Source organism: Macrobrachium rosenbergii, chromosome 55 (genome assembly GCF_040412425.1).
Source record: "Macrobrachium rosenbergii isolate ZJJX-2024 chromosome 55, ASM4041242v1, whole genome shotgun sequence".
Lineage (NCBI taxonomy): Eukaryota > Metazoa > Arthropoda > Malacostraca > Decapoda > Palaemonidae > Macrobrachium > Macrobrachium rosenbergii.
The window spans coordinates 37,313,846-37,341,455 of NC_089795.1; the positions used below are offsets into that span (position 1 = coordinate 37,313,846).

The 27,610-nt window shown below is 36.8% G+C and overlaps 1 protein-coding gene across 37 annotated transcripts in view; it reads right to left on the reverse strand.

Annotated features, from left to right (window-relative positions):
• LOC136835120 (CUGBP Elav-like family member 2) overlaps positions 1-27,610 on the reverse strand; it is a 323,150-nt gene that overhangs the window by 12,313 nt on the left and 283,227 nt on the right. For 5 of the 37 annotated variants that reach the window (XM_067098288.1, XM_067098291.1, XM_067098298.1 and 2 more), the window contains 5 exons: positions 26,199-26,382; positions 18,321-18,431; positions 15,987-16,124; positions 13,238-13,345; positions 5,008-5,037 (listed from right to left, as the gene is read on the reverse strand). In XM_067098288.1, coding sequence (XP_066954389.1) covers positions 5,008-5,037; positions 13,238-13,345; positions 15,987-16,124; positions 18,321-18,431; positions 26,199-26,382 — 571 coding nt within the window. The remainder of the gene's footprint in view (positions 1-5,007; positions 5,038-13,237; positions 13,346-15,986; positions 16,125-18,320; positions 18,432-26,198; positions 26,383-27,610) is intronic. The other 32 variants (XM_067098318.1, XM_067098311.1, XM_067098320.1 and 29 more) reach the window with 16 other exon arrangements.

The following is a 27,610-nucleotide window of genomic DNA, read 5'->3' on the forward strand; positions in this document are numbered from 1 at the left end:
GCTCGGGATCCGGCAGACGCATACTAGTTTTTTCTGGATTAAAATACAAAAGAGCCAATCTTGAATTTCATAGACTACAGGATGGATGCGGATGCAGTCCATAGACTGGATGAGGGGGTAGATTACTTTTAAAAATTCATTTGTTCCCAGAGGAATAAAAACCATCACCTTTGGTACTAACAAAACTTGTGGTAAGTAGTCCCTGTCAACTGACTGGAGGTGAATGCCACCTGGAAATGGAAATGTCCTGCTCCCAGTTGTGCATACAACCAGAGATGTCTTGACTCCTGTAACCTCCTCTCAATTTGGTGAGAAGGTTGAATGAGGACATTCTACCAAAGGGATGTGGCCCACAGGCCTCCAGATTTTTTCTTGGCACCTGCAGAGATTGTACAGGTGGTGTAGGTAGCCAGCTCCTCCTGAACAGATTGGTATCTCTCTTGATTCCTTTAGCTTTCTAGGGAATAAATATAGTGATTGGACTCACTCTTTTCTCTCCTAATTCCATTCTGGATCAGCATCTAGGCCAAAGTATAAGCTGCATGGCTAGATACAGGTGCTTGCACTTAAAGCATCAAATCTTAATATAGTGTCTTACAGTGTGTCTCACTTCACTCTCCATTTTAATATGGGTTTTTGGGTTTGACTAGAAATGGCTGCCTTCTGCCATCAATTCCTTTACTGGGGATTTCATGGTTCTCCAATGTTTCTTCCTACTAGGGTACCATTCTGTGTGAAGTATATTCTGACCCAGTGGGCTACTGCTCTGATCAACTTTCTCACCAAACTGAGAGGAGGTTACAAGAGTCAAGACATCTCTGATTGTGTGCACAACTGGGAGCATGACATTTCTGTGTGGTATTCAACTCCAGTCAGTTGACAGGGACTAGGTCCCACAAGTGTCTTCTTAGTACCAAAGGTGATGTTTTGTATTCCTCTGGGAACAAATATAAAATTTTTAAAAGTAACATATTTTTCTTGGGTATACAAACCAAAGCCTTTTATAGCCAAACCCACATCAGCTATTCTGCCTGGTCCAAGTGGCTAGTGTTGGTATGTGAGCGAGAGGTATTCCCCCCACTAACCCCCTTTACCACCAGGTAACTGTTAACAAGTTCAACGATTGTCCCAGCTGGTGTGTAATGATATCTCCTATTATAAAAGGCTCTAGTTTATATATACTGGCAGTCCCCAGTTATCAGCGGGGGTTCCCGTTCTGACAGCATGACGATAAGTGAAAATCGCCAATAACCGAAAAACGATATTGGCGCCTCTGATACCTATGTATCGTCGCCAATACGCAATCAATGGGCCCTGACAGCTGAAATCGGCACCGAAAATCTTCTATTTCCGTTGCTAAACAAGCGCTAAAAAGCCTGATCGCCGATAACCGAGCCCACCAATAACCGGGGACTGCCAGTACCAGTTTTTTTAAAATTTGGTATTTGACTGTCAGAGTGGCTCACATACCAACACTTGCCAGTTTTCCTTCAACTGCTGTTAGGTTAGGCTATAAAAAGCCTTGGTTTGTATACCCAGGAAAAATAGGTTACTTTTAAAAATTTTATATTTGTTCCCAGAGGAATACAAACCACCACCTTTGGTACTAACAGAACACTTGTGGTAAGTAGTCCCTGTCAACTGACTGGAGTTGACTGCCACCCAGAAGTGTCATGCTACTAGTTGTGCATACAACAAGAGATTTCTTTACTCCTACAACCTCCTCTCAGTTTGGTGAGAAGGTTGATCAGAGCAGTAGCCCATTGGGTCAGAATGTACTTCATACAGGATGGTACCCAAGTAGGAAGAAATTGGAGAACCATGAAATCCCCCATAAGGGAATTGATGGCAGAAGGCAGCCATTTCTAGTCAAACCCAAAAACCCATATAAAAAAGGGAGAATGAAGTGAGACAAATCTTCAGACACTATGCTAAGATTTGATGGTTTAAGTGCAGGCTCCTGTATCTAGCCACCCAGCTTATACTTTGGCCTATATGCTGATGCAAAATGGAAATGGGAGACAAAAGTGAGTCCAATCACTCTGTAATGCATCAAATCTTCGGATAGTGTCTTAGGATGTTTCTCGATTCACTCTCGCTTTTAATATGGGTTTTTGGGTTTGACCAGGAATGACTGCCTTCTTCCATCAATTCCCTTATGGGGGATTTCATGGCTCTACAATGTTTCTTCCTACTTGGGTACCATCCTGTACTAAGTATATTCTGACCCTGTGGACTATTGCTCTGATCAACCTTCTCACCATACTGAGAGGAGGTTACAGGAGTCAAGATGTCTCTAATTGTAAGCACAACTGGGAGCATGGCATTTCCAGGTGGCATTCAACTCCAGTCAGTTGACAGGGGCAACTCCAAACAAGTGTTTTGTTAGTATCAAAGGTGATGGTTTGTATTCCTCTGGGAACAAATATAAAACTTTTAAAAGTATCTTATATTTTTCCTGGTGTATAAACCAATGCCTTTTTATATAGCCTAACCCACCTCAGCTGTTCTGCCTGGTCCCTGCAGTTGGAGGAAAAGTGCTCAGAGGCACTGCAAACATCATTCAAAATGGCTAAGTCCTATGCCCTAGTTTTGTGTATCCTTGAATGAATACAAAGAGTGTCCTCCCAGGGGAGTTATAAACTTATCACATACCTCACAAAGCTAGAGTAGGACACATAATGGGCACAAGTAGTCTTGGTTGGAGGTGGTGGAGGTCTTTAATCTCTTGTCAGGAGCTAACTAGTCATGAGAACCTACTCCACAATCAGGGAATGAGAAAAGAGAGATAGTGGACAGGTTGACAGAAGAAATTCCCTGCTACCTTCAAAAGTATATTCCCTAAGGCAAGAGGCAACTGCCTTCCTACAGAAAGGTTGATGGTTCAGTAGCTGTGGGAAAGAGAGAAAGTTGAGAGATGCAACCTGAAATCTTGGTTCACCAACCTATGGTAAAAAATTCATTTACTTCCTTTAATTGCTCTTCAGTAGTGTATGAAAGAGGCAGTGTACATTCTTGTTTTTGCCTTCTGTCTTCTTACTCAGTTGCAGTCAAGTATAGGAACAGAGGGTGGCAGTTTTCAAGTCTGAACTTTCTTCAGTGACAAAACCATTGGATTTCATCTGCCTTCTTTGATGAAAGGCATGTCTGGTTTCAGTATGAGATCAGAAAAAGCGAGAGGCAAAGATAAGCCCCCTCTCCTTTGCTACAAGAACAGCCTCCTACTAAGGAACCTGAGAAATTCTGCAGATGTTGTAGACCACATTTTACCAATTCTCATGTAGTGTAGGAAAGTTTTGACTGATCTTGCTGAAACCAAACTGTTTGCCTGGGTTATTACACAAGGCATAACCAAAGGAGAATATCTCGTGTGTAACATCACACAGAATCACAGTACAAACATCCTGTATGTCTTAAGCTTGCTATGTACTCACTGACTTTGGGTATGACAACTACCCAACCTTTCAGGGAAAATGTATGCTAATAAGGCTGTTCCACAGTGGGGGAAGCCACTATCATGTAAAAGACTATCTCAGTCTGAGTGTAATATGATTGTATGCAAACCAACTGGCCCCCCCACCCATATTTGAAATACTGTACACTCAAGGGAGGAAGTGGCTTCCCTAGAAAGGCAAGCCAATGTGCATTCATGAGGTTCAAGGTTACTAAACTCTCCCCACACTCAGGAGGCTTAGTGAAATATGGTTCACAACATCTGTAGACTTTCTCAGGTTCCATAGTAGCAAGCTGTTCTTGAAGCAAAGCGGGGAGAAGGGGAGGGGGGGGGAGCATTCACTCAAGTCTCCTGCCTCCTTCCTTCTTCCTGATCTCATGCCATACCAGACATGCCTCTCACTGAAGAAGGCAGACACGATCTAGGGGTCACAGTGTTTGAACAGAGTTCAGACTGAGAACTCCATCCCTCAGCTCCTATACTTAGCTGTAACTGAGCAAGAAGACAGAGGGGAAAACAGGAATGTACACTGCTTCTCTCATCAGCCATTCTCACACACAAAAGGTTGAAGAAGAGATCAAAGGAGACCACTCCCTCAAGCATGAGTGCTTGGGTTGCAACTGCTCCAGAGAGCACATACACTGAGCAGTGAGGTCTTGGTTACCCTCTATGCCCCACCAAAGGAGAGTGAAAGGAATAAACCTGGCCTGTTGCTAGAACGCATGCATACACTGAGTGAACAGGTTGCACAAGTCCACCCCTTTTGCAACTCTTCATAAAAACTTGAGATTATTGGTCAACATGTCCCAGGAATCTAGAGGGCGCATGCATAGCATGACTTACTTATGTTTGACAGACAAAAGGCTGGTGACCCTAGGGAACATTCAAGGTACAAATATGAGCATACTGTAGATAAGACTAATGGGGTTGTGATGAAACAAATAAACTGGGCATAATGCCCGAAGTTGAGCCATCTTATCAGGAGGAGCAGTAATATTTGAGAAAACTTTTCAAAAATAAAATTCATATCTTTCTTACTGATGTTTTCACCCTCACCATAATATCTTACAAGGGAACTGGTTTTTCATTTCTGAATTCTCTAGACAGTGGATAAAGGATACTTAAAAGTCAGACTATATGCAAAATGCTGAATCACAGAAAATAAATAAGCCAGCCAGGTCTGCTTTGAGAAGTACCTCATCATAAGCAAAAGAAATGTTTACAGAACAAATATCAAATAAGAGAACTGCTGAGCTGGAATTGTAAAATATACATCACCCTAAAAGGGCAGAACTCAAGAAATTTAGCATCCATTTGCAAAACCATAAAATTCATTACATGTACTTAAAAAAGCAAGGTACAGAGGCTACAAAAGTATTTACACTTTTCCAGTATATCAAAATTACAATTTTCAAATCCAAAGAATAAAATAAAACATTTTCTACAAACTCCAGCTCCATCAGTTTTCTGTAGTCCTTATACTGTAATACTTTATTACAAATGCATGCTGTTCACTATGTATTACTGAAAAAAAAAAATCAGCATGCACTTACCACTGGTAGATGATGTGAGCCCTGTCAGCACTGCAACAAAACCCCCAAGCATAACCACATTAGTTTAGCACCAAAACTACATCAACTTAATAATAAATAAACAAGCAGTTCAAACAGATGAAAAACAGAATTTCCACAAACAAAATTTCCACAACAAAATACATTAAAAAAAATTGGTTGGAGCTTGATATTGTCATTAAAACCTTTGAACATAAACCCCATCTGCATATGAGTACAGTAATAATAACCAACTATGCAAACATAAATGTTCAGCATAATTATCTTACTTCCCTGAACCTGAATCCAATACACCTCTGCACAATGAAAAGCCACCATACCACACAACTTTCCTCTTGTCTAAGAATTACAAGCACTTTTTATTCTTAATTATCCTAATTTTGCATTCAAACCTCAGTCATTCTCATACAGCAATTTATACTCTTCTTGGCACCTGATTAACCCCAAAAAATCACGTTTATGTACAATTACAGTACCTTAGCCCTTATTAAGAAAAGCAAAACAACAGTGGTTATGTCAATCTTTTTTTTTTATGGCTCTCCTCTTGCCAATAAACATTAACTTCACAAATCTAATCTACACTGATTACCTACACTAGCCTTTACAAGAGTTGAAAGCATTCAATTTCTATTCATATGTTAAATCACTTTTCGTATCATTACAATGATCATCACATATTCAACGTGAGGGGAGTCGGTGGGGATGAAGGATAATCAGTGAGAATAGCCTCTTTTGTCTTCTAAATAGATAAATTACATGTGATGTTTTCCAAGATGTCCACTTAATCTCATGACAGCTAAAATAAGAATTCCAAACAATTATGTGCAGTATGTGCAGTACATTAATGACCTCGTAACTTTAATTTTTGTAAGTTTTATAAAAAAAAAATTTCTTGAAAAAGACACATTACAATTAAAATTTAATTATATATATTCAGAAACTGTTTGATATGCACATTTCATTGTGTAAAACCCCTTTCATTAGACACTAGTCCCAAAAGAAACTGTTCTACTAAATTAGCACTACTTGTCTCTCAATTATGGCTTATTCAAAAGTTTTTCATCTAAACATTATTCCTATACTACATGACCAGATTCTGATAAGGATTAGTCCTAAACTCGTGCTACGTATTCAGTAACTGTACTACACCTGATAACATAAAAAACATAGTGCTGTCTCTTATGCAAAGATTAAGAGGGGACTTCTAAAAATAATAAGTTTGTTTACAAAAAAATCTACATTTAGATACCTGTGCCATGAATGAGCTTCTGAGGGCCTAAATTTCAGCGAAAACCACAACCTGGATACTTTACATTAACCACTTCTGTTATCAATCATGTATGTTCCCAAAGCCATGTCTTCTTTGCTCTACATACCTTCTGAGAAATTTGGTTATGATTCACATTTCTTAGGTGCTTGCACTTCACTTCCCACAATACTCCTGCCCTTAAATTTGGTTTTACTGGCTTTAATTACTTGTTTTATAATGTTACCCACTAAAAATGGTTAATCACCTTTGAGCATGGTTACACAAGAGTTCAAAATACAGTACATTATGTTTTTGAGAGATAAGGTTTCAAAGTATTTCTACCTTCAAAGTAATGTTAATCATAATACTGTACTGTACTTCTAAATAATGTCAAATGCTCTCTGTAGGCCCTAGCAAGGCTGCCCTATATATTATGTGCACTGCTGTGTGATATGTTACCGTAACTGAAAATGTCTCGAGTAGTTATTTGAAGTGTCTGATGAAAGAAGGCATTTCTCAAAATGGAATTTAAAGCCTTAAAAACTGACATTGTGTTTTGAAAGTGGATCTCGAGACAACTAGTGAACTAAGTGTGATCTTCTAAAGCTGTGTGCTGTCAATCTTGCTTGAAATTCATGAGATCCACACACAGGAAAATGAATTAATTTTACATTCAACTACCACACTGTTAACAGGTAGCAGAATTCCTGAGACACAGTTTGTGAAAATTCTTGGAAATCATTACAGTAATAATTGGGGAAATACATACAAGACCTTTAATCTCTTATTGTCATCTGTGAATATCAATCACATTGCCCGGGAGTCTTGACAAGGGCAGATGCAAGCTGGCAGATTAAGTGCAACATTTAGCAGAAAAAGTTATCCATAGGCCACCCGTCTCTCTAAGCAAACAGGAAAACCAGGTGCTGGGTCATGGAAGTAACAAAGCAAAAAACCAATTCCTACAATGGGCACTACACGTTGTGTGTTATACAGTAAATTCATCAGAGAACTAGTAAAAGAATAAAAGATTAGGCTCAGTCAAGAGCCATAAAACTTAAACCAAACTTAATATCACTATACAGTATCTACACAGCCAAATCATAAACCATTGCAAATAATTAAGGATTTAACCATATGAAATGTTTCATGAAATAAATGGGAATATGCTGGTAGAGCAATAGGAAGCACTGTATACACATATATAATCAAACTGAAAAATCCTCAATTGAAAAAAAGCAACACTTTGGATGTGTGAGGATTAGCATACGTAATCAAACATAAAATGCATATCCTCTCCAGCCTACTCCTCCCCAGAAACAACCAATAAATTGGGAGAGACTGATTTGGGTAGGTGAGCCTTAAATAAAATTAGCAAGCCTAACATATGCATGATTGAGAAATACAGTATATCGCCCCGTATTCACGTTCTCACGATTCACAGGCTTTTCTGTGGAACCTATTTAAAATTTATTCGAGGAAAACTCACGTATTCGCCGGTTTTTCTGTGGAACATATGTATAAAAATATTCGCGGGGAACCTGCCTATTTGTGAATGCAGATTTTTTGTCTTTTTCATATAGCAATATTCCGTATTTTCATATTATTTATTGTATAATAACATTAAATAATAATGTAAATTAATAATACTACAATACATATAATAGTAATAGAAATTAAATAATATTATGTAATACTACACTGGGTACCTGTAATAATAATAAATAATAAAGCTAAATCATACGGATATTAACCGGTGATGAATGTTGATTACCGTATACTGTAGATGATGATGATGATGAGTTAGCTGTGCTGTATGATGAATGACGGGAGGCGCTGTCATGTTAAGGTATCTGAACATGGCAGGCGACCGCAATTAATGTCATGCCGTAACGGGCTGCTACTTCTCCGTGACTTTTGCCTTCTCTTAACATAACAATCATGTCTACTTTCTTCTCATCAGTCATTAATTGTAGGCTATTTGCCAGAGGCCTTAGAAGAAGCACAGCATTTAGAAGACATCTTAATGCACGATTTCAAAAAAATATTCTTAGTCCATAGTACTGTACATGCAAAACACACAAATGAGAGAGAGCAATGAAATAAGTTATATTTGGTTATTTGCCGATAATTTGCCGCTACGGTATAGGCATGGTACAGTACTACTGTATTGCGCGTACATATACTAGCATTGATATTCTGCGCATACAGTACTGTACATTTTATTAAATGTTTTGTTGTAGGATGATTTTTAAATGTTACATACAAAAAGTGTTTTAGGATGATATGTAGTACTACAGGTAGTACACAGAGCATATCTAAAATACATAAGACAACAGGAATAGTAAGGTACGTATGTTTATGTCTGCAGTACATAGCATTTTCATGTACGTGCTAAGTATATGTTCATGACTACTGTAAGTACATTTTGTATGGTGAAAAAAGGTTTACTAATTTTCAAATATTACAGTACTGTAATATTAAAACACAGCAAAATTTCAATAACATTCATTAGTTTTTCTTAAAAGTGCTTCACCCAAGCCACCTCTCCACAAATATAAAGAACTCAAGATGCTGGACACTGTGTACCCAAGACCAATGATACTCGGCTTTTATTGGCTGTCATCTGCCGGCAACCAATCCCAAGAAGCGCCATTCATTTTTCCTTGGCGCTTATTGGCTGTTCACTTGGTGCTGATTGGCTGAACATTCACGACTAACTTTTTTTTGACATGGAATTCTGGAGACCACATCACGGCATCCTTCTCAGTTCATGGTTGCAGCATCTTTCTTACCGTGTGAAATCGCGTCTTTGTGTTTTGGTTTCTTAATCTTTGTGCATCGGCGGTATTCAGGCCTAAAATGCCTCTAAAAAATGCCCTGCTCCTTCTCAGGACTTCTGGCAAAGTCTAAAAGAAGAAGACTGTTATAAAACTTGGAAGGTGAAAGTTCTTGACATGTTAAAGGAGGGCAAAGTTTTGCCGTGGTTGGCCGCCATTTTAATGTTAATGAGAGCACAGTGAGATATATAAAGAAGAAAGAGACAGAGATACAAAAGTCTGTCAGTATGAGCTACTTCAGTAGTGCAAAGACAGTTACAACATAAGTCTGTCAGTATGAGCTACTTCAACAGCGCAAAGCCAGTTGCAAGAGTGTGGGATAAAACAATCATAAAGATGGAATCTCTGGCATTCTGGATAAAGGACTGCCGGAAGAAGAATGGGCCTCTCGACTCCATCATCATTTGCGAGAAAGCATGACTCCTCTACCAGCAGTTATCAACTGCTACAGAAGGTGACGACGTAGTACAGGCAGAGGAAGGCTTTGAAAAAGGGGAATTGGAATTCTTAGGCTTTGATGAACCAGTGCCTATAGAAGCAGAAGAAGAAGAAGAGGGGGAAGAAAAGTTAAGTATATCTTAGTTTAACCAGACCACTGAGCTGATTAACAGCTCTCTAGGGCTAGCCAGAAGGATTAGATTTATTTTATGTGGCTAGAACCAATTGGTTACCTAGCAGGGACCTACAGCTTACTGTGGAATCCAAACCACATTATAGCGAAAATAAATTTCTATCACCAGAAATAAATTCCTCTTATTCTTCATTGGTCGGTCGGAATTCGAACTCAATTGGCCAACAGAGTGCTAGCTGAGAATGGAACCCACTCGCCCAACAAGGAACTAAGAGGGTCAAAACCCCAAAGCAGGACCATCATCAGCACCTCTAGGTTTCAAGGCCAGCCAAGGGTGGTTTCACCAATTTCAAAAGCGGTTCCACCTAAAGTCTGTTGCTTTGCATGGGGAATCAGCTTCTGCAGACTTTGAAGCAGCCATGAAATATCAGGAGACCTTCAAAGAAAATCATCGAGAGAAAGAGCTACCCATCAGAGGCAGTGTTCAATATGGATGAGATTGGCCTGTTCTGGAAGGCGATACCTTCCGGACATACCGCATGAAGGGGCGAAGCTAAAGCCTCAGCATTCAAGGCCCAGAAGGATAAGGTTACCCTCATCATGTGTGGGAATGCGGCTGGTTTCATGCTTAAACCAGGCCTCATTTACAAGGCTGCAAACCCCAGGGCTCTCAAGAATAAGAACAAGGCGTTGCTTCCTGTATTCTGGATGCATAACCCCAAGGCCTGGATCACCAAAGTCCTTACAGAGTACTGGTTCCATCAGAGCTTCATCCCTCAAGTTAGGCAATACCTGAATGTCTTGGGCATGGAGTTCAAGGTGTTCCTGATTATGGATAATGCTGGCGGCCACCCTCTCGATTTTTATTACAAGGGAGTCCAGCTTGAGTTCCTCCCTCCCAACACCACCTTTTACACTAAAAGACTACTGGCATAAATTCATGATTGCCACATGTCTGACCATCATCAACCAATAGCTGAATGACATGAAGAAGGAGACCCTGAATGCGTGCTGGAACAAGTTGTGGCCAGAGTGTGTTCATGATTGCAGGGGCTTCTCTCCTGAAGAAATTCAACATTCGGCCATTAATAAGGCTGTCCAGTTGGCGAGGATTCTAGGTGGAGAAGGCTTCGAGGACATCATCGAGGATAAATCACCACCCTCACTGATGCCCACTCTGACCCCCTGCCAGACCAGGATTTGGAAGACCTGACGAAGTCTGCCAGTGAGGAAGAAGATACACCAGGTTCACGGGAGGAGCAGGAGGAAGAGGAAGGCGGCCTGACTTTGGAATGTCTGTCCCACGTTGAGAGAGAATGATCATGGATACGCAGGAGTATGTTTCAACAAGGGATCCTTATATGGAACGCTCCTTAAAGTTTTCAAACATTCTTGATTTAGCATTGGAGCCCTATAATCAAGCCCTCACCACCATGAAAAAGCAGCAACAGCAGCTGCCTATCACCATGTTCATCAAACGGACAAAGAAGGCCCTCCAAAGCCTCCCAAAGTATTGCCTCCCCAATTGTCTGAAGTAGTGCCTCTCAAATCAACTCAAGAAGCGCCTCATGAAGCACCTCCTGAAAGTGAAGAGGCACCCTCAGATGAGTTGTAACTCCTCTACTTTGCTGTGCAGTCATATCTTCATAGTCATTCATTGGACTGCACAGCTAATTCATCATCATCATCTTTAATCAACATGCATTACTGGTGAGTACCCGTATGATTTACCTATGTAGTAATCTTAATATGTATGTAGTATTAAATTTTTTAAAATGTGCATACTTTTTTTTTTATTTTTTGTCTCTCTTTTGTGAATTACGTATAAATACCAATACTCCCTTCTAAAAGAAAACGGGACGGCTTGTAACTGTATGAAAGAAAATGTGCATGGCTGAATACGTAGGGGGGACTGGATTATTTTCACCTACAGCTGTAAGCCATACAGTACGTACGTATATTTGAAACAATAAAATGTTTAAGATGGCTTGGAAATTATATTAATAATATCATTTCAAAGATTAATACAGTAATAAATTAATAGTTTAACGTATATTTGATGTAGGCTGGTATTTTTAGGCATACTTCGGTGTTTGGCCTTTCATGGCAGACAGTTATAAGCATTTTTAGAGGGGGGGTTCTAAGTATTCGCGGATTTTAGCTATTCGCAGGGGGGTCTGGAACGCATCCCCCACGAATATGGAGGGGTTTACTGTAATCATAACAAGAGGACTGGCTGCCATAAAAAGTAAAGCAATGCACCAACTACAGAGGCAAACTCATCTCCGGTGCAAATGAAGTGTAAGCTTAAGATCTAAATTAAATTAGCCATGTGGTCAAATAAACAACTGACACAACATGCAAAACTCACTACAGAAAGGAAGATACTGAGCCCAAATAAGTCTAATTCTTGGTGAACTATGGCTAAACAAAATAGCTTGAAAGCTCTTTTAACTCTCAAAATTCATTTCCTAGTAGTACTGTGCTAAATTGGCCACTGAAAAAATTACCCAAAAAATATAATATCAATGATGTCTACCATGTCAAAGCATTAGCTGTACAATCTAGTTTAACCAGACTACTAAGCTAAAATTCTAAACTCTCTCTCTCTCTGTGTATTGTGCATGAGAGAGAGAGAGAGAGAGAGAGAGAGAGAGAGAGAGAGAGAGAGAGAGAGAGAATTCAATACTGTACTCAGTAAAGACCACAGGCTGATTTGGTTTTCAAAATGTGTTTTGGGTCCAACTGCAGATGGACTTGATATCACAATGAAATATAGGCTTAAAAAATATTATGAAATAAAAATGTAAACCCTTAGAGACCACGTGGCACATGCATGCAAGTTTTTTAAAAATGTTACCAGTACAGGATTTTCATAATTTAAGTATGAAGCATAAGTATGTGTTATTTATGAAACTACATAAAAGGCCTATCTGAATACTTTCACAAACTTTGTCTCTCTTAACAACTAAAGAAAATACTGTCAACTCTCATTCCTCTTACTATATGAGAGATATTATATCATGTGCAATAGTTTTGCATATGAGTATCAATATTTAATCAACCAATGGAACTGTGTATACCATTCAAACAATATATCCCTGCATTACTTTCAAATTTGAATAAATGGCAATAATGCAATAATTCACTGTAACAAAGCCACTATCAACTGCTTCATCCACACATTAAGACTTTTAAAAAACTAAGTAAGTCACTGAATATGGTTTAACATTCTTTCCAGTCACATCCATTAAGCTCTACCTCATCTTCTAAAATGTCTGCCAAATTAAACGGTTGTAACAATCCTCGTCGTTATTCAGAATAAAACCTGATTTTCTGTCCATAGTTCAAACCCATACGGGAACACTTCAGAGGGAGATGTAGTGCATGCTAACAAATTTCTAAGCTCAGATACGCAGCTCTAAATTCATCATCTTAAATATTCAACACTGAATTGACGCTTTCAGAGTTCTATGTAATTAAGTGGAATACTGCAAAGTAAAATGGTAGTAATTTCTCTACAAACTGTCAAATATCTATCTACAAACTTACCAATATAGTACTCTTCTGGGATCTTGCTGTCATGTAAAATTTTACTTTCCTCCAGGCAACATCTACTTAATCCTGCATCAACCACCACCGGCTTAAGAAACATTTCTGCTGAATCCAAAAGTACTTCATTGTCATAAATCAATCAAAAGATAGTGCAAGGAGCATTCTTTATCATGGCTCTACTTATATTGGATAGTGCACTTTCACAACTCAAAGTCCCTTGATGCACTTTTTGTGCCTTCTTCCGTAAATAACTTTCAAATCTATATATTCTAATTCATTTTTTGTACCACTGGTCATCTGAAACTACTTATTAATGGTAAACAACCCAAAGTGCTTGAAATCTCCCAGTTTATTCCACTAGCATGCCCTATCCAAAGTTTATTGAAGTTCCCCTAACTGCAACTGCAAGCACACCTCACTGGTTCTATAAATCCTATATTTCGTACACTACATACAGTACGTATATGGTAATACCCAAGGCTACAACCAAAACTGTTTCCCTTTTCTTACAATATCCAACAAATACTGTCTTACAAATGTGTTCTCATTAAAACAAAATCACACCACTGATAGTAAGGTGAACCCTAAAATACTGATGGTCAGTAAGGAATTTTATGATTACAGTACTAATTACTATTTCTGACTAATGGGTGTGATGACATTAAGAAAAAACATGCAGACTTTCCTCATACTCTATATGAGTCATACATATCCGAGCAAAATCACTGTACTGATATTTGATTGCAGTGTAGTATATGAAAAACATCGTACAATTCCACAGCACAACAAAATTTAACAGACCACAAACCCATTAAAGCCATCTGTGGTACTGTTATGCATTATGGTATTATCATGTTATAAGTAAAAAATTATAATTAAAATATTCAAGCCCCACATCTCACAAAAAAATCAATGGTGTACAGTAGCTACATTGCTAATTATCCAAGCCTTTCTTTCTTAAAATGCTAATTACAACCTTTGTACCCAGACTTAAAATTTCAACTGCAACCTAGTCAATTGAGTATTTGAATAAAAATCAGGTTTACAAGTTTTGAAATATCCAAACTGAAAAGCTTTGATCAAACTAAATCTAGAACCTATTCTATATCAACATTTTCATAATACTATAGCAAAAATTGAGTTGGCTTTGATATGTAAACTCTAAATGCCCCACACTCATTTAAAAGTAAAATACCAAAGCATAAACCAACAGAAATGTTTCTAATCACCACATCCACATGTATCTTACCACACACTAATATACACAGTACTTATTACCTCTGCCTACTTATGTCAATTTCTGAGCCTGCAAAATTTAAATTACAACACTAATGGTGCACAGCACTGGTGAGCCATATAATTCAACAGCACACAAAAAATCTAAAAAAAACACACAAGCATGCCAAAAAAAATAAACACACCCCAACATGCAAGCAGCATATCATAAAGTTAATAATTAGCACAATTATCAATCAATCTGTAAGCATAAAACCAACAACAAAATATGACCCACTTTAAATAGAATAATAATCACAATAACAATTACATATATTCATTGGATGAAGTGCCTTAAATTTATAAGTAAAGAAAGTAGCATACAACAAATAAAGGATGTGTTGTAATTGATTGTGTAATGCTTTAACTTCTTTCATTTTACTCTGAACAGGATAATTTCCATATTAAACAAAAACACTTCGGAGAAGAATCCTAATGAAGTAGTGCACTGTAGATGTATGAGTTCTGTGTTGGTGCAAGTGTGATCAAACAGTTAAGAACACCCTATATTTGACTGTATACAATACAGTACAGTACGGATCTTAGAGGAATGGAAGGTCCATAGTTATGATATGAAAAATATGAAATGAAAAATGCATGAACAGAATACACAGCTCTTTATAAAGAAGTTGTTCCTTGGACAGGAATTTAATGAAGACTACCAAACTTCTCAGAATGAACTCCAAAAAAACTTAATTACATGCATTATTAAACTTCAAGAATGTTCCCTTTTTTTCTGGTAACTTAGTTCTTGTTGAAATGTTACATGAAAGTTATAAAAAAATCTGCACATGACAGGCTATAATTTTTTCCTGAAAGATAACTACTGACTGTCCTGCAGAAGAGTTTTAAAACATGATAAATGCTGAATGATCTTTATCTACATGACAATCCTGAATGCAGAAATTTTTTTTAAGCCTAATGACAGATTACCCAATACAGTAGTACTGTTTTACTTCAGTATACTGTATATCTCTACAACAAGTAAATGTAATTTACTGCTAAGTCTGTGCTGATTATGTGAGCAGAAAAACCTGATGGATGTAGAGAACCTATGCTTAAGGGAACATGTATAAAAATTACAAGACATGAAGTACTTTGCAATACTGTACTCTGTTTTATAAATTTCTGTATAATTATAATACTGCAGAAGAGGCCACCAAAAATTGTTTGAAAGATCAAACAGCATTAAGTTTATCATTCACCACAGAGGAAACTTGCCGTACTGCCACAGATGATACACCACAAAATTTAAATACACAGAGAGAACATACTTAATTAAAAATCAGATAAAAACAAGGTTTCATCCTAATGTTTTGTCATGGTGACTAATGTCAAAGGACATGTCTTTTGCATCTGAGCAACATAACCAAGTTTCTAAGAGTTAATGGAAATGGCACTGGAAGGATTTAGTGATGATGTGGTGCATAATGATGATGACGAGGTGGTCTTCTCCTACTGAGAGTGATACCTGGGTCGGTGAGAGTGAAGGGAGAGCTGGGAGAGGTAGGGAGTGTGATACCTGGCTGGGTGAGAGCCTGAAGTCCCGTTGAGCTGCCACCTGTCATGGCTGCCAGTGTTGCTAGGTTCTGCACGTTCATACCCAACCCTGTGCATAGACACACGACATAAACACAAGTTAGTACTGGATTTTTATATGGACACAAACTGAAATACGCAGATACTACTGGAGCAAAGAAACCACTACATGATATGCACAGGTGCATAGATAAGGCATTTGTTGGCTTTAATCATGATTCAGGGTAGAATTACCTGTATACTGTAATTACACAAACATTTCCAAAGTACCAAACATCTACACACTCAAGATTTGTTATGACAACACATGTGGACACATTACTATATAAGCTTTAAATGTATTTGCTTTACCAAAATAGCAAGGGTAACTACCACTAACCATAATAATAAGGTTAACCACCACTAACCAGTCATGCTAAATACTATGATCAAATGACTGAATAGTAAATCACTTAAGCTGTCAAAACACACAGTTAAGTTTGTAAACATAAGGCATCTTCACTAGTGAATCAATTTGTAAATGGCCAAGTGATATATCACAACAAAGCTGAATATATCTCAACAGGAAAATGAAAGATACAACAAATTAAACAGGATACCAACATTTAACCCATAAATACTAACAATATTGAACAAAGGTGTTTGTATTTTACAACAATAACATATTTTCCTAGGAAATAATTTTTGTCACTTACTCAAAGGTATTCATAGTGGAATAACTGACCAAAAAACATCCACAGAGTAATTTCCTAGGCAAAAAAAATTTTCTCTATCACTTATTCATATGTAATTAATAATGAAATAGACAAAAAATTTTGAACATGAAGTAAAAATATATTTTAACCAGGGTTAGCTTGATTAATCACATCTTTACAATTCATAGTTATTGCATTTTTGTGAATTAAAAGGTAAAAACTGGTAAAAATGACAGTAAAAGTTCATACACAAATATGCCTATTGGTTATAGTATAACAATATTTTCACATGATACATGGTTTTATGAATGTTATACGCTGAGATTTTTAAGGGCACATTACCTTCAACTATTTCATAGCTATAATAATTAAGTACATGTATTTACATGCAGTCAAGATTAACAATGATTGTGCAAAAAATGCCTACTACTGAATTTTCTTGAGCCATAAAGAATAATTAACTAAAATTATGAGGGATCTGTGAGAGCTGGATAATGTACAGTACTCTGAAAATAAGATTTGTTTGGTAGGAATTGGCATGTTTTCAAATTTAGGCTAATATTTTTTCCAATGAATTATCTTGATATTTGTCTGATTATTTTTCTAACAAGTATCCTATTATTTTTAACCTTTTATATATCATGCAAATAACTTCAAGTTAATTTAATTTTATTTTCATGTTGTATCAACATGAACGGCATTTACCTCAGTTCACGTAGTATAAGGTGTATTTTGATACATGGAAAATTCAAAAACTACCAGCAAAGACATGGAATGGACTCTGTGGTGGAGAGGATAGTACATTACTGTTCCGCCTTGGAGGGAAATTTCATTAAGAGACACCACAACTAGACCTGCCTCTACTGGAATCCAACTGAGGTTGTGACAAAAGTACTTATAAAGAGGCACCTTGTACTACAACACTTCTGATACTAACAGAAATTGATCATGAGAACAAGTATGAGAGATAAAAAGAATAACTATGAGATGAAACCTGATATTCACTTGGAAAGAAACAATCACACACACAAAGAAAACTGCAATACCTAGCAGTACAGTGTCATGATTGCATAATCCAATGAATAATTCATATACGGGCAACCCAATGTTATGTAGTCAGGTTATGGGTGAGACAATAACTACTTATGACCAGTTGCAGGATTAAAATATATATATACAGTAGTTTTTTAAAATATACTATTAACTGCCACTATTAGATATACTATAGCTTATGCATTAATGGATACAGTATATCTAGCAGACTAGTGTTGAAAATACATCAATTAAAATCAATACAATCTGCATCGAAACAATTTTTACAAAGGACTTATTTTTTATGTAGACATGAAAAGTCAAAATTTTCTTACATCCCAGTTTACCAAAATTGTACTATTATGGAAAAGTGAAAGTACTGTACTTTATAATCCAGCTTAAATCATGTAGTGCAAGTAACTGTTTTGACACTGTGGATATATGGCACTAGTAAACCACAAAACAAGCAACACAAGGCAAAAAACAACTGAACAAGCATGCTTTCAATTCATACTATCAGTAAATAAATATACACTTACCTGTGTTCTGAGAGTTCATAGAGGCCAATAAACTCTGAAGATTTGTATCTTGAGATCCATTTGTAGATGTCGGTAAATTAAGGCCACCTAAAGACCCTAAACCACTTAGCCCTGAAAAGTAAGGGACATGTTACTAATATTTGACAGCATAGATGATAGCAACAATTGACAAGAAAATTATCAAAATCATACGTAAACAAGATAAAATATGATCATTTTCATGATAAAATTAATTATTTGAATAGTACTTACCTTCTGTTAAAGTTAGCTTCATCTCTGTGCCGTTTTTTTGAAAAAAAATCAAAATACACTTGGCTAACTCACTGGACTTCCTCTGTATTCCCCTGTTTCCCACCAGGTAGTGCTGGAATGTTTATGTTCTGTCATATTTCTTCATGACCACCCACTAAGATTTGGAGAGGCTGGGTGGGTTTCCACTTTAACAGTAGGTAAGTTTTCAAGTAATTAATTTTATCATAGAAAAGGTATGTTATTTGGAATGAATCTTACCTACTGTTAAAAAGATAACTGACTTTACCACATTGATTGAAGGATGGTGGGTTAATTTGCCAGAGAAACAGGAGTCAAAAGCAAAATGGGGAGAAAAACTTCTCAACATTCCTGCCTGATGTGTGATCCTTACTATGGCAATTGCACATCGCCAGACGTTGGAACCACAACAGGGTGGAAAGTCTCATGGCCGAGACTTGTCAGAGGATCCTTACAGGGAAAGAAAGACTCTATCTCATAGAGTACAGTACTGGTGACTCCTGTGCCTGAATCAAAAGCCCATAACCTACAGTCCGAAGCTAAAGATAATTACTAACTTCATATATGAAGGTGTGCTCCTATACACCAATCTGTACCTTCATGCTCCCAAAATTCAATAGCAGGATAAATAACAACTAACGATAAGATAGAAAGTAAGGTTATTATCTTATTTAGTTCAGGAGAAAGTGTCCCCACTACAATGATAGGACTAAGGGCTTAACACCTCATACTAAAATTGAACATTCGCAAAAAATGAGGCAAAAATAGTTATAACTCTCTTGTGCTGCAAGACAACCTTCTCTAGAAGAAGGTTTTAAAGAAAAATAAAGACATGTTTACGGCATGGAAGCCACAAGGATTATTTCCAAAAATGGTAAAATAATCAGGAATCAACTCTGTGCGCATAGACTTTAGCCATCTTGGACACAGGAGTTTTGGCCTTCTAACATCAGAGAAAAATTCGTAACTTCTCATCTTACAGGTTTATGTCTATCCAGGTAAACCCTTATGAGTTCTAACTGGACATAAGACAGCCATTATTCCATTGCTACCTAAGCGGATAAATTAGGCACTGTCACTAATGGGGAAGGGCTTTCAATTCTAAGTGTTTTCTCTAAGGAGTAAAGGAAAAGAGAGAGGATGCCACTAGAGCAAAGCCAAAGAACAAGATAGGGCTTGAAGCTCACTAATATAACCTCTTAATAGGTCTAATCTGGGCATTAAGACAGCCATTTCTTCATTACCTACCAAAGTAGTTAAATTGGGCACTGTAACCAAAACTGGGAAGGCTTACTCCTCTATATCTTTTCTCTAAGTAATGAAAGAAAAAAGAAGGGTTGCCACTAGAACAAAGCCCCAACAAGAAAGGGCTTGAAGGTCACTACTGTAATAGAAGTTCTTTTCTATGATTTGGTTAAGTTGTACTAAAATACTTTCAAGGTAACATGTTTAATTAAAAGACAAGAGTAGCTGACAAAACCGGTAACCTACACATCTACTTACTACTAAGACTTTTCAATAATGGAAAAGCTTGTTTTTGCTTTATATGATGTAGCATATATAAGATGAATGAAGTTGCAATTTCAAAACTGCAGTCACCATTGCCCTTAAGTGGTACAATAATATGTTGAAAGTATGACAAGTTGATGCAGAATGAATTTGTTACAAATAAAAAAAAAAAGCTATTTTAACTTAAAATCAAATAATAGGAGTTGTTTTCTTCGTTTACAACGTCCTGAAACATTCTCCCCAAGTGTGACGTTTTCGGAATTCTGTTGAGAAACCAAGTATATGGCGGTATGCATTTTGTTACACAACTCCATCACTGCCTTTGATGTCTAAAACTGAAAAAATTATGGCATAGACCTATCATGCAAGCCTACATACATACTGCAGATAATTCTTATTGATTGACAAAATACAGCAGGCATCCTCATGCATCACAGTAACATGCTTAATAGACGAGACCGGTTGACACATCTAGTGTTATACCTTTAGGCCTACATACTACTAAGCATTTTTAATAACCATCAAGATTGTTCTTACTTTATATTATGTGGTGTGTACACATTTATGTGTCACAATAATATGCTGAACATATGAGACATGTTAAAAAGATAAAGCAGATCTACTGCTACAACATATATCTGATTAGCACAAAATTAAGGATAAATAAATTCTATTATGCTTCGTTTATCTGTGAAATGTTATTTCATTTTCTCTTGAAGACTTGTTTTTCCTATTTTGGCAACTATAAGGCACACATCATACCATTAATGCAATCAGGATAGAAAAAAAAAACCACAATTGCACTACGCTCTTGTTCAATTTGTGCAGTTACCAGACCTTTCAAGATGGCCGCAAATCTCTGCAGCACCACCCTGGTGGAAGACCACCGAACTACATAGTGCTGGTATACAGATAGCATCTCCAGATATTTACCCTCTATGGTCCCAACCCAGCTCTAAGCAGCTTCAAAACTGTAAAAAATGCAGTGGGATCTGAAAGGGTGCTAGCATAAAAGGCTCACTCGACGAACACAGTTGCCATCACAAAACACTGCTGGAGTTAGGAGCAGTTAATGACACTAAACAGTTTCTGTTTCTCTTCAACTGATAATCCTTTTCCCAAAGGCTCCACTTCATGATAATGCAGCCTACCATAATCAGTGTAACTTCTTACTCGTTTTAACAGGACCTGAGGTATAACTACACTCAAGAGGGTCAGTTAACGTAATCATCCTCAGTAAAAGGAGGTGAAAATGGAACAATGCAAGCTATGCTTAAATACTAAAGGAGAATCAACCAAGTCAAGGTTGAAACACCTACAGTCTTGACGGAGGACCACGCCAGTAATGACGACATGGGATGCTAGCAGTAAGTATTGGATGGAGCTTGGAGACCAAGGGTCAGAGGGTGGGGAAGGAAGGGGATTCTTGCATGACGTCACCACAAAACGAGTTGACAGACGAAGCCGTCTGCACGAGTGGAGAAGGAGAGGGTGCTTTCGTCTCTAATTTTTGTAGATGGCACAAAGCAAAATCAAAACAAGCACAATACTGCACAGGAGAAATTAGCCAGAAATCATTAACATATTACTAACGCCGATCAAGACTGTGTGTTGAACATGACAGCATGAAGAAATGTGACAGAGTAAACATTCCAGCACCACCTGGTGGGAAACAGGTGAATACATAGACAGTCTTAGTGAGTTAGACAAGCGTATTTTGATTTTTTGTTTAAATGCCAATCGCACCAAACGGCACAAAGATAAAGCTAACTTTAACAGTTGGTAAGATTCATTCCAAATAATAAAATTACCTGTAAATGAAATTAAATTTTTCCCATTATTATGGGGCTTTGATGCCTTCTTTTGAGACTTTGATTTGGCCGGTGGGAGTAGGCCGTAGCCTCGTCCCCGGCTGCCCTGCCTGACATCAGCTTGGGCCAGTGGCGAATGTGTACATGTTGCAAACCCCCAGCTCCTTTCTCCCAGCAGCGAGGAGAACTGGCGTGTGGGTTGACAGTTCGAGCGTGTGAGTGTCTGTTATGTTTTTGAAGGTGTTGGAGTGACTTTGTTTATGTGTGTATTAATGCCAACATTTGCTTTCAAAGGCCTATCCGTTGATTACATACGTAATCCCGGGGTATCTACCTGAGATAACAAAGTGTCCACCTCTCTGACCCGATTAGGGTGCATGATTGAACCCTCGCCATGATTCTATAAGTCTGAGTTGCTGCTTCTACCAACGAGCCATCGAGGTTCTTAAATGAAAATTAAATATATAACTGATAATTAGTTTTTATGAATTAAACTCCACTGCCATGGATGTAAGTTCAGCAGGATTTTAGCAAACTGCATTAGCCAACTCGCATGGGGCTAGTATGGGACCTAGAAACACCTCCTAGACACCAACATCTTCAACAAAACCATACTGAACCTCAGAAATGACAAGAGAGACCAGTCTCGAGGTGACTCTTGGATATCTACCCAGGCATCTTCAAGACACCAACTGCCCAATGTCTTGTATACCAATTATGTACACAACTACCCTGCAATTCAGTGAGAATGACCTTAAGCAATCTTTAATGTATTTCAAGAGCTTGACAAGAAAAGGGTAATTTGAATTATTAACTAACCTGGTCTAACTGCTGGATTCTCATTCTTACTTACCTTCTCCCTTACCTTTTCTTGTTAAAAATCTTAAAAGATATGAGCCCTTTACTTACAGAGTGCCAGTAAGCCTACAATAACTGAACAATTCTCCATGCTACAGGAGTAACAGAACCATGAGCATATCTAACATCAATGTTATCCATGCTACAAGAGTAACAGAACCATGAGCATATCCAACATTAGTGTTATAAAACAGGAACACAGTCTTTTTTGTGATTAATTTAGCTATGGTTCTTAAATTTGCTCTTTACTGTAAGTACTTCATTAACTCTCAAAATACAGCCGGAAGGAAAATTAAAACTCACCTGGAAGGAAAATTATTGATTGAGCTGACATCACCACAATGACAAACAAAGATCCCAAAAGCATTGGTTTATGATGCCTAACCATCCTATCAGGAATGGAAATGAAATGAGAATGCAACAATGTGAGTGATTTTCAAAATAGAGCTTATGCAGAAAATTGATGCTGTTCAACTCACCTCCCCCAACAAAAATTCAAGCAAAATGAAAGTTATCTAAGACCCATCTCCCCTTCCCTGCCACAATTGCTCAGATAAAGGGATGAAAAAAAAAAAAAAAAGAATGCAACTACGTTTTAGCTAGAGGTGGGTCAATGATCTAGGGCATTAACTCCAAGAGCCCTCTTTTCCAGCTTATAAGACAAATACTGTAATAAAAACAGCTCCACACTGAAACTGAATCTAGAAGCTTGCAGACAATGAATGCTCACAAGGAAAGTGATATTTCTTTGGAGTAGCAGTTTAATTTCTACCATGAAAAACCAAAAGGTCAAATGATAATTAAAAATTATGCACTTAACCCAAAAATAGACCAGTGAGGCAGCATACACAAAAAATAATCCTACCAGGAAAGAAAAAGTTTTACTGTTGCACTCACAATAAAAGAACGAGACTGGATCAAAAAGTAAAAAATTCTTGTGATTTCTTGGCACTTGAAGATTTTTCTAAACAGATCTGAATTCTTGGTAATGTGGTCTGAGTCTTTTACTATTTATCCCACTGAAGTCACAAAGAAGTGCAGAAACAGAGGTCCTTGGGAACTGCAGTATGAAGATGATCAAGTGTCAAGCAGAAATGTAAAATATTAAGCAAAAAATATTTGAAAGATGGTAGGATGAAATGAAGAGGGAGCTGAAGATTAAAATAAGCAAAATTAAGCTGATGGTGACTGGTAAGGAAGCAAAGGGAAAAAGTATAGTCAATATACTATAGTGGCCAAGTGAATGCTGTTGCTGGTGTAAGAGTGAACAAAGTACTGTACTGTGAATTAATCAAATCTAACATATGGTGTCAAAAGAAATGCCCAGGAATACAAAATATATATGAAGTAAAAGATTTCATACACCAAAATATATATGGAGAGCAAACTGGGGAGACAGAGAGAGGGAGGTTAACTACCTTGCTAAGGTGGAGGAGTAGATCTCATAAAGTCTTGTTACCTTGGGAATACATTGGAGAGTAAAGAGGGTATTGAGAGGCAATAAGAAAAGATCAGCATCCATCTGGATGAAGTGAAAAAGGCTTACAATAAAAGTATATGGTCCACACTACTACTGTACTATGGAAGCAGAAACAGGAATGACAAAAGAAAACAGAGATGATTTTAAAAAGATGTACCAACAGCTAACATTGATGGCCAGACTGCAGTGTGAGGATTGTATTGCAAATGAAGAAATTACAACAGAAAAATCTGGTGCCCAACAGCTTACAAACAGACAGATCTCAATTACTGAGATGGTTTGGGCAGGTGATGAGAAAGGATGAGGTGCAGATAGTAAGGAAAGTTTTAAATATGGAAGTAGTAGCGGGATGAAGACCAGTAGGAAGGACCAAGCTTGGAAAAAAAAAGACAAGATGTAGACTAAGATATGAATTCAAGCAGAAAGAGAACAAGACAGAAGTGAGCAGAGAGAACTCATTTCACATCTGACCCTCACAAGGGGAAACCTTCCATTAAAACAATGCTGAACAAGCTTATAAATAAAGTTAATGTATCTTATTGACTATTAATGCCATTTTTCCATAATTCTCTAGAACATGGAAATGATTATTCATGCATTTTAAGGATTTTTCCATCAACAGAATTTTGTGACTTTTACAACAAATTTATTAACAGGTTCACCTATCAATAAAGAGTAATGCATAGATTTTTAAAACAAAAATTTTGTAATAAAAGAAGTGGAAAAAATGCTCATTTCTGCCTGACTAATACAACCTTGACAGAAAGCTGATATGTTTACTATACTTTTTCACTACAAAGTGCTTATGTAACAAGTTCAGACATTTAATGATTTAGGTATCTAATTATTTCTAAACTAAAGACATGAAATCTGAAACTCAGAGCTCACAGATTACTTCAACAGATTGAGGCATGACTTAACAAAAAAAAAAAAAAAAGTAAGTTCATTTTCCCAGGATTTTAAACTAGGAATTTTTTTCTCAATTACCCATTAAAATTCAAAGTGCATAAAACTTCAAAAGGCTAAAAGAATTAAATTAGGAAGGTTGATAATATGTTGATATATACTGTACTTTTAATTCCTTGTAACTAATCACAAACCACTTTCAGCATTCCCAAACCCCTTTTTTTTCACAGAATGAAACTCTATGCAAGTACAGTATATCCGAAAGTGCTAAATTCATCTTTCAATTGATACAGGTTTTGAAAACTAAAACTAAATAATGTGTCTACATGCTTCTAGAGCTTTGAGGACATTTCATAAAGAAGACTAAAAACTAGAACAAAATTACATAGTACTGGTAGTGATCACATTGTTTGCAACTAGCTGAATACAGTCATGAAGATAATGATACGTATAACTAAGTCTCTAAAATGCCCAAGCTCCAGAATTGAGAACAGAAAGGTCTACAATACTGAACTGCAAAGGACATATAAAATTCACCAAAGCTTAAATTCTGTATTAGGGATAACAGATGTATCATCAAATCTTTTCGCATTATTTAATAGTAATTCAGAGAAGCTAATATGTTAGCAAACTGCAAATAAATGTGAGAAAAGAGTAACATATGGACTGGATCATGGTACCATTCACTGTCACAAAGAATAGTTTTCTGTGAGTAAAATTTCTAAGTCTAGATGGTGAATGAATAAAACCCCAACTTAACTGCCAAGAATATCATCTTCAACCTAGAAAACTCAAAAATACTTTTATATTAAGAATAGATATTGTACAGCATACAGTATACTAAAATTATCTTTACAAGTACATTTAAACAAAAAGCTGTCCTTATGGTGCAACAAACATAAAAATGCATAAAAACATTTTTGTAAAAGATAGTAAATTATGCTTGAATGTTTTAGCAACAAGAGGTGTGTTAATAATGTACAAGAATTTATCAAGTAATGGTCAACATTCTACGAATCATATAATGTCAATGTCAAACATTACCTGAGGAGTCAAACATTTGTTGAGTAGCTAGATTTCCTTGGGAAGCTGCGAGCAACTGTTGTACACTAACATTGTTCAGGGATGGTAGCTGCTGTAAACTACCCATCTGGCTTGTGAGACTACCAGCTGTAGCACCTGAACTTGCTGAATTGCCCATCTGCTGCTGAAGTAACTGCAAGTACGCCTGAACATTAAACCACATTAATTACATGGTTCAAACCCCAATTTCTTTGAGCTAAATTAATGGTAAAGAAAAAAGGGTGAAACCAAAGTATGAATGAAAATAAAAATAAGCATATATAAACTAAAATGGCTCTCATAAAAATAAAATAAAGTTGTGAAGGGATCAAAATTATGTTCTCCTTAGGCCTGAAGTTACATTGCAAATAAGTAGGCTAGGATATAAAGAGTGCAAATACACAAGAATCCATTTGACAAAATAATTTTAAACAAAACCTGTACTTTATATGGATGCTCTTAAAATTTCAATATTTTCATAGATTAACAATGGAATTTCTAGAGTATATAATCTTCCAAGTAACTTCTGTAAAATTGTCAACTGAAGGAAATATATCACCCAGCATGCACATATCAAGTACTGTACTGCTATAGCAACATTCAACCACATTGCATTTTAATAGAAGGTTTAAGTATGATGGCACATAGTCCTTGGAGATATGTATAGAGTACCTGTAGTTGTTTTCATACTGTTTAGTATCTAAATAATGCACTGTAATAGTCAGAATTTCAAATAACTGTACATGTTTGATTGGGATATCACTCCTGTGAAAAGTTAACAATTTATTTCAATTCCAAATTTTGGAAAATAAAAGTATAAACAGGCATTTACAGCAACAGAAGTACATTGGCAAATCAAGCCATGGCAACACACAAAAATCCTAATACAATATGTATTACTGTATAATATTTGTAAATACTGTATCACACTAAACAGGAGACTTTCAATTTTCACTCTTTATATAATTTTGTCTGAGATTCATCTCTTTATAAAATGTGCTAAGGCGATAGATTATAAAATAGCTATGGCACACCATTACTGTGCATCATGTTCATATAAACTATCCAGCCATACAGTGATACAGGAAAACTTCAAAATTTGATGAAATGTGCAAACACTATAGAGTGTATTTTAACTTCTGCAGGGGAACATATCTAACATTCTATTAAACCCCTAAAAATTACTAACTTCGGTCTTCAACAAGCCAACATATTTACAGCTTCAGTTTATGTACAGTATTAGACTTCTAGGTATATCATTTTAGAAAACAAAAACTTCACACCAAATTGCTTGTCTATTTAATAGCTTTTAAAGCCTAACACATATTTTGTTACCTTTTTTTTTATTTTAAAGTATGGTAACTGTTTAATGACACCCTAAAACCTTATGGACA